This window comes from Trypanosoma rangeli (assembly GCF_003719475.1).
Source record: "Trypanosoma rangeli strain AM80 chromosome Unknown Tra_15.4_contig_00538, whole genome shotgun sequence".
Taxonomy (NCBI): Eukaryota; Euglenozoa; class Kinetoplastea; order Trypanosomatida; family Trypanosomatidae; genus Trypanosoma; species Trypanosoma rangeli.
In genome coordinates, this window is record NW_021706287.1 from 1 (window position 1) to 9,298 (window position 9,298).

The window sequence follows — 9,298 nt, forward strand, 5'->3', positions numbered from 1 at the left end:
CGCCTCGCTGAACTGCTGTCCAACCACCTCCGACTGCGCAACACGCTCAGACCCCGCAAGGTCCACAAGGTTCATCCGGCTGTTCTTGCCAGCCGTCGTGATGATCTGCCCCGTCGCCGTCTGCATCGACCGCTCCTCGCGCAGTATCAGCGTGAGAATCGCGTGGCTGCGACTGCTGCGGTCGTTCATCTTCGTCGCGGCGGTATGCCGCACGCTGTTGCCAGCCTCGATGAGCGCCACAACGTCCTCCAGCCTCGACACCTCACGCAGCTCCTGACCCTCGACGAACACGCCACGCGTCGGGTGCTCCCGCACCTCCACAAACTCCTCCTCCTTCGCGCCCTTCTTCCGCCTCGCCAGCAGGTCCGACACGCGCTCGTTGTACACCTCGATGTACCCCACCTCCACCGCCCACTTCGAGTGGCCCTCCGCCTCGACGCGCTCACGCATCTGAAACAGCTCCAGGCACAGCCGCGGCGTCACGCCGGCGTCTGCGCCACCCAGCGCGTTCGGGTCGCCCCCCATCATCGTGTATGTCTTGCCGCTTCCGGTCTGCCCGTATGCAAACAGGCACGAGTTGAACCCGTTGAACGCATGCGCCACCAGCGGCCGACCAATCGCGTCGTACACCTCGGCCTGCCCCACCGGCTTGCTGCCGCACTCATCGGGGCAGTTCAGCGACCAAAACACATTGTCAAACTGGAACGTCTTCTTTTCCGGGCAGGTGTTGTTCCGTTGCCGAACACTGATAACCGTCACTGTTGCACGATCGCTGTTGGCCTTGACAGACGAAGGCAATCTGGCCGCTGTCTCACGAGCGTTCAATGGTCGGACCCGCACTGCAACTTTAATGGAATCTTTTGACGTAGTGCCTGCGTTCGTGGTGAAGGCCGACATTTCCTCACTTGGCACACGTTGTATTATCTGTGGTAAAGCGTTGTGCTTCTCTGTTCGAATGTTGACTTTCGTGTCCACCTTTTGTTGCACTGAGGCGGCGACGTCTTGGACTGATCTCTCTCTTGTATGCTCGCCGCTCTCCTAATCTGGTGTTTGTGTTTTATCTCCTACTGAAACTATCTGGTCTCCGGCGGCAGAGAGAGAGAAAAAAAACGGATTGGGACGGTACAGCCCCAACAACAGACATACGACTGCCCGGATCGTTTCATTGCGACAGGTGGCACACGCGTCACTGCAGACGCCACGGCGTGGCACAGTCTCTAATCGGAGCAGCGAAACTAACGGGGCCAAGCGAATGCGTGAGGGCCGCCCCACCCCTCAACGCATGTCGCAAAAGCACCAAAAAAGAAGTAAGAGACGAGAACTACGACGTTCTCGGGAGGAGAAGGTGTTCAAACAAAAACAACAACATTTATAGAATTCAACACCTCCACCCAGCCTCGTCGGAGGCGCGCAGAGCGCGCCGCGAAACGCAGCACTTTGGCGGGGAGCTGTCCTGTTGGGGCAGGCAGACCACACACTTGGGCGCATGCGGCGCCGCTTATGCCGAGCACCGCACGCAACGAAAAACAGCTCGGCAACCCTCAGACTGCAACGTCCAGCAGAAGGAAGCAAAAAAAAAAACACACAAAAAAAAACCACAGCAACGAAAAAAAGAAAAAAAAATGTTCAAACGTTTTCTGCGGCTCCGGCCTCACACGGAACCGTGGAGGGCACACTTCACCGCAGAAAATCATCTATGCACTCAAAACTCAAGACAATTGGAAAGGAAAAAGCAAAAAATCCCACATCAATGCGCGGCGCATACGAATGTCACGCACGAAAGATAGTCTTGAAGGAATAAGGCAAGGTTGTCACACGGAGGCTGCAGTCCCTCCAGGTTGCACAGCAGAGCTAGCTCGAGGCGTGCTTGATGCATCCAAAACTCCTCTGCCGCGTCGTAGATATTCCCTTGAAGAGGCGCGGCCCCAACCACCTTTCGCACAGCTCCCTGTAGTAACACTTTCGACGATAATAACCGTTTGTTCACAACCTCCTCAAGAAAGTCTAACGGTGATAAGCGAGTGGCTAATGCAAAAACAACCTCGGGGCATCGCAGCGTTGCTGCCATTGAATCATAAAAGAAGGACTTGTTTGTTTCTTCTTCAGCTGCTGAGTTGCAACTCTGCTCATGTGAAAGGCGAGGCTACTCGTCCAATACCTGCAATACGGCCGTGCAGAAGGGTGCTCGCAGTAGCAGACGAGTAAGCAATAGCTGCTCCGTGGTAATGGAGGGCAAGACACGACGCCCCTGACACGCCGGCACAATAGCTTCACATGCCACTGTCCAATCTTGTCGTATGCGTTTACAGGCGGAGAAATCCGCCACGCGCGTCGTCGCCTCCATAAGGCGATGAAATATCTATATTTCTTCCTGTAGTTCGTCCTCGTCCGTATACTTCCTGTAGACGGCAATGAGAACAGCAAGGTGTAGCACCTCCAAACTACTCTTCTCTAGCGCTGGGAGCATGAGAAGAGGATTGCCGGCGCCTTCGTTCAAGTTGTGCTCCATGCAAGCTTCATCGTGGATTACCAGGCTTCCTCCAAGCGCTGCTTCGTTCTCCAAAGGAGCGGCAGGGTCAAGGGATGGAGGCGTCGACTGGAAAAAGACTGACAAGAGGCGCTGGGCCTCCATTGTCCCTTTCAACGCACTCCAGTATGCTTCCCATCGCAAAAGTAGTTCATTCATCAACGGCAAAAGCGAGGGCGGATAGACGCATGCTTTGTAGCAGGCGTCATGACCAATAGCATTTAGTACCGATGTCGTGTCACTCCGTACTAGGACCTTGCGAAGCTCTCGCGTGTACGGCTCCAGTAAAGCATAGGCAGACAGGTTGGAAATTGTTCTTAACAACTCCACCCATCGCCTTTTGCGAAGGTTGTGCCGCAAGGAAAAGTTCACAACGGCACACGGAGCTGAAAGAATGGGCAGCAGGCCTGAGAACAAGGCGTGTGGAGACTGCGGGGGACCTAGTACACAATGAGCACTCCCCACAGTTACTAAGGCTTCCACTGCAGAGGGAACCATGTCACACGTAATGAATCAAAGTCTATAGTACAGTGGACAAAGTGTGGGCTGATGTTGGGTGATGTGCAGCAGGAAAGCCAAGGGAGATGGTGTACGGTGTGACACATCGTCATCATTTGGTGAACTAAAACTCAAAGACTTTTTTCACCGTGAACTTGACTTCTCGCTGGATTAAACTCTGAGTTAGCGGACGACCTCAATACGCCCAAGGTTATTGTGGTATTAAGGTTGGTTCCCTTATCTGCGATGGGAAGATGTCGCTTGCAAAAAAAAAAAAAAACGTAGCACCCCAACGCTGACTGCCACGAGTGCATCCTTGCACACAGAATCTCAGTGCTCGAGATGGTCCACAGCGCCTTCTTGGCACCCACCTCACCGGCCTGTACAAGACCTCTCACCACCCTTCCAATCCCAGACGGCGGTAGAGAACAGCCAGTCATAGTATGTACCTAGTTAATACGGAAATACACACCTGCACTAATAAATGAAGAATACAACTTCTTTCCTTCTTTTGGTGCTGTTTGTTCTTGTAGATCCCTTCGAATCCCCGCTATGTTTTACTAGCAACGCGTCTGGCGTTTATAGTCCTGGTCCGAGGCGGACAGTCTCAAATTGTGAAACGCACACATCAAAGCCGGCCACCTATAAAGAAACACATATACGTACAGAAAGAGAGAGAAGAGGAGAAACAAAAAGATGAAAGAAAATTTAAAGCATCCCTAAAAAGACAGAAAAAAAAAATGTTTTAAAAAGAAGCTTCATAGTCCAAAACACTGCAATTTTTCGCCCAGTCCTTCATGTAAAAAAAAAAACTCTAGTCATAATATCCGTTGTTTCTAGTTCCATTTTTTCTTCGTTTCAGCCCTGTTATCTTAACGTCTCTGCCCCTTTCAGACATATTTTTTTTTCCGCCCGCATTGAGGGCTAGGGCGGTTCTAAAGAGTTCACAGGAAAGATTGTAAAGACACCACAGCGGCCTAAATGACGCACATGTCATGAATGCTCCCCCTCGCAGCCCCTCCATCCAGGTAACAGCCAACATGTTTTCAAAAAACTACCTTTGTTTTTTATCCTTCTCCGCCATCTTTCCTTGTTTTTGCTGGTCCAGCTGCTTCCGTGTTTGCTCCCTGTAGGCCACAATCTGTAAAAGAATTGCTGCATTTAGTGCCACGGAAACTCCAAACTGCATCAGCATGATATATTTGCCCTGCTCAACCGAGACATTTTGAAACGTCGTTAACAGTCTAGAAACTCCACCTGCCATGGCCAGCCAAAACGTCAAAAAAGACAAATGCCCTGTTGACTGATTTCTATAATTCATTAGTATTTGGGGCACACGGCTGCTTATCCCGAATAAAATTTGTATACTCAGTAGCCATTCGTGAAAAGTACGGGGAAGATATCCACACGACATAACAACTAGTGACGTTGCTTCCAAGGTAAACACCAACAACGCACGTGTCATACTACGTTGCAAGTAGCCCACCAAAAGTAGCAAAAAGGCCACCTCGCCCATGATAAGCATATTCTCTCCATAGTCTTTAAAGTTGAGTGCTTGAGCAATTCCCCAGCTCGTAGTGACAACAAAGGCGGTGAGGTCAAAACAGAGAGATGCAAAGGATATGCCATCCGCGCTACGGTGTTGCAGGATTTTCACGATTTGAGGGACCTTCAAAAGCACCGACCCAAACACCACACCGTATGGAAGTATAGTTGCGACGAAGTAGCGTAAGAAGACTTCGACATCAAGGTTTCCATCATTTAAAGAATGTGAGGATGTGTTAACTGGCATTTCTAATATCTGTTTCTCCACTTTTCTTTATCCAGATGTTGTGTGTGTATTTACCTTTGAAAGGTATTATATGTATATATATATATATATATAATATCTTATTCAATACAGAATGAGGTCATAAAAAAGAAAAAAAAGGATGTATACTGTAAACCAGAAACACAATAGACATACATTAAAGGATTCCTACGGAGAACTATAATAACAAAAATAATAATAATCTCCGCAATGACAAAGAACAACAAGAAAGAGAAATCACAGCTCAGAGAAGTTCACCCCCTCGTTCATAGTCCACAGCGCAACCATCATACTGTGTAGCAATGAGGAAGTTTCATGGTAAAAGTGTAGAAACGACGGATTTGAGTCCTCCCCTTGATTAAATATTGGCATCACACTACCATTTTGTGGAAAAATAAATAAAACACGTGGAAAGTATTCACCTTGTCCTGCAAACCCCTCTTGCACAGCCTCAGTTTCCTTCATTTGCAGTATATTTTTCCTACGACCTCCATGAAAAAACAAGGAGTCGTTGCGAAAGTGTGGCTGTGGATATGGATAGTTTTCGGTTATTTCAACCATAGAGTCAGCAACAACCATAGTCATGTATTCACTCAACAGCTCAAATTCTGCGCTGTTTCCCAGACCCTGTAGTAATGCATGGCACGCCGAACAGTCATCACGGTAAAACAACAGCATAATAGGCCTATGGCATAGTTCATTAAATGATTCTGAACGAGCCCCTGCTAAAAGACGCATTTCTTCTTCTTCATCCACTTCTGACGAGTCACTAACTCCCGAACGTGAAGAAGCAACGGTGCGCTTTAACAAAGTACATCGAGCCACGGCAATATTACGAACCAGTTGTCTCCATTCAATCCAAGATATATGACTTGTAAATTTTTGCAACGCGTTAGTTTGGGTGCCCGCGTGATCGCTGTTGTGTCGAGCATTCCGATCACGTGGCCCATCCTCAAAGATACGTTTGGCGCTAATTATTATACATGCATAAAAAAACAGAGTAGATATCAAGAACCAGCGCCACATACGCACACTAGAACCACCTCTCAGAGTCAGCCTTCTACCGACCCTGCCATCCAATAGAGGAATAGACTTCTGTTTCATCAAAAAGCTACCGCAAAATGTCGCAATTTTCTTCTTTTTGCGTGTATGGGATAGGTGTGCCTTGACTTTTTCTAACTTTGGACTTTCAAAAAAAAAACAGTAACAGTGATAGTAATTAAAAAATGGAAAATGAAAAAAAAACAATAGAAATCACGTTCTTCTCCTGCTGTGTTTGTCTGTGTTGTTGTTGTTTTACTGTTGTCAGTCACAGGAGAAGACACCAATTCCTTGGAGCTGTATCCACATCGTAATGATAACAAAAGGAACGGCTGAGAATGCAAAAAGTTTAGGGAACGATAAAACAATATATAGTCATAGCAATGCACAAAAAAGAAAATAGTTCCTCTTCTCTCTTGCACCCTCGCCATCTGACACAAAGAAAAAGATGTCTCTAGTTTTTATTTGATATTCAACTCCGGCTGCAGGCCTTTGTATGAGACGACAAGAAACGTCAAGACAATAAAGGTTACAAAAAAGAGCAACATATTTCATTTTTAAAAAAGGCAAAATAACATCACAAAGGCAAGTCGCCCAAAGTAAAAAACCATAGATTTCAAAAATTAGAATCGTGAGCATAGTTCATACGGTTATTATTTATTTTGTTTTTCGTTCTGACTAATATATATTAGTAACAGTACCGCCCCATCTCAAAAAAAAAGGGGGAAAAAGAATCATAACGTTATGAAATCGGTTGTACGCATATATTGATCTTTTTTTTTCCAATATATTTTTGTCTATACTTTCTCATCAACGAGCACATTTGTGTTGACGCATAAACTCCATTCTCAAAATTGCATTGAGAAAATACACTTCAATCGGACTGAGTAAGAAAAGGATGATACAAAAGTTCCTTGCTCCTCGGCCGCTTCTTGTGATCAAGCGTCAAACACGCCTCTACAAACGACAGAAAAGATTCATCCGTAATATTATGAGCTGCAATTTTATGTCGAAGCACACTATAAGGACCTTCATGGAGGAGTGTTTCCTCAGTTCCTCCCAAATCAGGAGTGTCACTCTTCTTTTTATGCATTGTTTGTTCATTCACATCCTGAGAGTCCTTTGATTGAAAGACTGGAGTATATAAATAATAATATGAAGAATCTTCTGCCGAATCATCCCCATCTTTACTCCCTTGTTCATAGATACAACCAAACTTATTTATAAACTTGGATGTATGTCGACCCTCCCACAGCATTCTTCGTGGAAAGGGTTGTCCACAAACATAAACAATACGAGCAAGCATCTCTGGAACTGTCTCAGACGTAAATAGAACCTCACCTGTAACGAGTTCAACCAAAATTGCACCAAGAGACCACACGTCGATGCGTCCATCGTAATCACAACCAAAAATTACCTCAGGAGCACGATAGCTGCGACTCTGTATATAAGAGCTGAGGTGATCACTCAAAAAACAACTACTGCCAAAATCAATCACCTTTACCACGCAACGGCGATGTGAGACAAACAATATATTCTCTGGCTTCAAATCGGCATGAATAAGATTTAGGCTATGCACATAAGCGAGTGCCTCAGCAATCTGGCGAGCGATACGACGAAGACGCGGAATAGTAAAGTAAAATGTATCCTCTTCTTCGCGGTTGTATTTAGAATATTCATACAGGTTGTCTGAGAGTAACTCCGTTACCAACATTGTGTGTTCTTTATAATAGAAACAGTCAATAAGACGCACCACATGGGCCTTATCAGGATCTTTATATTTGTTGATAAGTGTCAACAGACGAATTTCATCCAGTGACTGATCAAAAAAATCTTTCGAGTTATTGATAATTTTAAGACATACCTCAGCGTAACCAGTGATTCTTTTCTTTTTTCCTCCTTCTGCAGATTCGTTCTCCTTAGAGTCATGATCAGAGGCACACTCTGTTTCGGGGTCATTTTCTTCCTCATCACAGTCCTCGTAAAACGGTTGTTGCAAATCATAGCAGCGAACTGCTCGACTAAATGTTGCTTTTCCTAGCAATTCTATAATTTGATAGCGATCGGCGATAATTGCGCCACTCTTAATGGGAAATGTTTTTTCTTCCTCAAACCCTGTTTTTAAAGGATCCATGATCACGCGAAGATTAAATGATCCCATAGTTACTGGGGCCTTTCGTTCCTCAGCCAGACGTCGAAACTCACGACGCCGCTCTTCACGCGCCCGGACGGCGTCAAAAACCACATCTCTCTCAAGTTCCACCACAAAGTCAAAAGGCGAGTTCGGAATAAAAGAATTACGAGACTCTCCCGTTGTAGCACATTCTTCATATTCATAATTTATGAATTCATTCTTTGTAATATACTTTGGTCTGGTCAAAGTTGTTAAATCACAACTGCGCATACTCTCACTAAACATTTTGCTTAGTAATTGGGCTTGTGCTTCTGTCACACCACCACCAAAAGGAAAAGAAGGAACCCGAAAAACCTTTTTCTTATTCGATTTAGTATCCTCTTCCATCTCATCACTGTCAGCTGTTTCGTCTTCACTGTCATCTTCAATTGTCTCTCCCGTATCAAGACAAAGCAATAGTGGTTCGGGAAGCCAGGTGCAACCACTTATCTCTTTATATATCATAGGATCAACTGCCTTAAATACAACGTGTGTTTTTACACCATCATAAACGTTTTCTTCAGAATACCCAGAATAGTCAACAGCTGTCAGACGTGTAATTGATGGGAGTTTCTGCCGACTCAAATGGTGAGTATCTTCAGCAGCGTCTTTAAGCTCATCTTCATCCTTCTCTGAAATAGAAGTTTCTTGATTATCCAATTCGGCATAGTATATGTCCTGTTTTGAAGTTATTCTCTTCTCCATTTTCGTTTCGGAATCATTCAATGAAAATGGCACATTATCACTAATTCTTTCCCCCAACTCAGTACCTCCCGAGACAGAAAACGTATTACCAGGATCGTAATGATAGTAAGCGGCTGTCGATCCGTTTACGCGATTTGTTCCCGGTGCTGACGATTCAAGTGCACTTAAAAGAACCCCATAGGAGTTTGAGTCACCAATGCAACGTGTTCTTCGTCGGGCATCCTCAGTAGCGTGCAACATGTGCCTTGCTAGGGCTTTCAGCTCTTCAATTATGGAATCTGTGGACACATTCTGGCGCTCTGGTTTGCTTTCTACCTCCATAGCCCCCGTATCACTCAAATTTCACTTTCCTTGCCGTGATAATTCCTGTGGTAGCTATTATAAATCGTAGTCCTAGATGCTAATCTCAAGCCTCTTAGGCAGGGAAAATAATAATTAAAACAATATATATATATATATATAATAAAGAATAGTGCATGCATCAAGAAACATATGTATACATATATATATATATATATATTTCTACATGTGTCTGACAATAAAT

General features: G+C 45.3%; 7 protein-coding genes across 7 annotated transcripts, besides 6 other annotated features; all 7 read right to left on the reverse strand.

Moving 5' to 3' along the window:
- Positions 1-897, reverse strand: TraAM80_09229 (kinesin-like protein; the record flags this gene model as incomplete). Its single annotated transcript, XM_029385923.1, has 1 exon — positions 1-897. A coding segment is annotated over one exon (897 nt), but the record flags the coding sequence as incomplete, so codon positions are not given.
- A 673-nt stretch (positions 898-1,570) lies between these two features.
- Positions 1,571-1,623: a sequence feature (GA-rich).
- A 124-nt stretch (positions 1,624-1,747) lies between these two features.
- TraAM80_09230 (putative protein kinase-like protein) lies at positions 1,748-2,068 on the reverse strand (the record flags this gene model as incomplete). The annotated part of the gene is made up of 1 exon (XM_029385924.1): positions 1,748-2,068. One exon carries the CDS (start codon positions 2,066-2,068, stop codon positions 1,748-1,750), a length of 321 nt encoding a protein of 106 aa, XP_029234208.1.
- A 291-nt stretch (positions 2,069-2,359) lies between these two features.
- TraAM80_09231 (putative protein kinase-like protein) lies at positions 2,360-3,025 on the reverse strand (the record flags this gene model as incomplete). The annotated part of the gene is made up of 1 exon (XM_029385925.1): positions 2,360-3,025. One exon carries the CDS (start codon positions 3,023-3,025, stop codon positions 2,360-2,362), a length of 666 nt encoding a protein of 221 aa, XP_029234209.1.
- A 131-nt stretch (positions 3,026-3,156) lies between these two features.
- On the reverse strand, positions 3,157-3,465 carry TraAM80_09232 (putative protein kinase-like protein; the record flags this gene model as incomplete). Its single annotated transcript, XM_029385926.1, has 1 exon — positions 3,157-3,465. The coding sequence occupies one exon, from the start codon at positions 3,463-3,465 to the stop codon at positions 3,157-3,159; it is 309 nt and encodes a 102-aa protein (XP_029234210.1).
- Positions 3,466-3,671: 206 nt separating this feature from the next.
- Positions 3,672-3,731: a sequence feature (A-rich).
- Positions 3,732-4,079: 348 nt separating this feature from the next.
- TraAM80_09233 (putative SNF2 DNA repair protein) lies at positions 4,080-4,817 on the reverse strand (the record flags this gene model as incomplete). The annotated part of the gene is made up of 1 exon (XM_029385927.1): positions 4,080-4,817. The coding sequence occupies one exon, from the start codon at positions 4,815-4,817 to the stop codon at positions 4,080-4,082; it is 738 nt and encodes a 245-aa protein (XP_029234211.1).
- Positions 4,818-4,881: 64 nt separating this feature from the next.
- Positions 4,882-4,914: a microsatellite.
- A 101-nt stretch (positions 4,915-5,015) lies between these two features.
- Positions 5,016-5,038: a microsatellite.
- A 34-nt stretch (positions 5,039-5,072) lies between these two features.
- TraAM80_09234 (uncharacterized protein) lies at positions 5,073-5,861 on the reverse strand (the record flags this gene model as incomplete). The annotated part of the gene is made up of 1 exon (XM_029385928.1): positions 5,073-5,861. The coding sequence occupies one exon, from the start codon at positions 5,859-5,861 to the stop codon at positions 5,073-5,075; it is 789 nt and encodes a 262-aa protein (XP_029234212.1).
- A 242-nt stretch (positions 5,862-6,103) lies between these two features.
- Positions 6,104-6,141: a microsatellite.
- Positions 6,142-6,750: 609 nt separating this feature from the next.
- On the reverse strand, positions 6,751-9,075 carry TraAM80_09235 (putative protein kinase; the record flags this gene model as incomplete). The annotated part of the gene is made up of 1 exon (XM_029385929.1): positions 6,751-9,075. The coding sequence occupies one exon, from the start codon at positions 9,073-9,075 to the stop codon at positions 6,751-6,753; it is 2,325 nt and encodes a 774-aa protein (XP_029234213.1).
- Positions 9,076-9,181: 106 nt separating this feature from the next.
- Positions 9,182-9,282: a microsatellite.
- Positions 9,283-9,298: the final 16 nt, after the last annotated feature.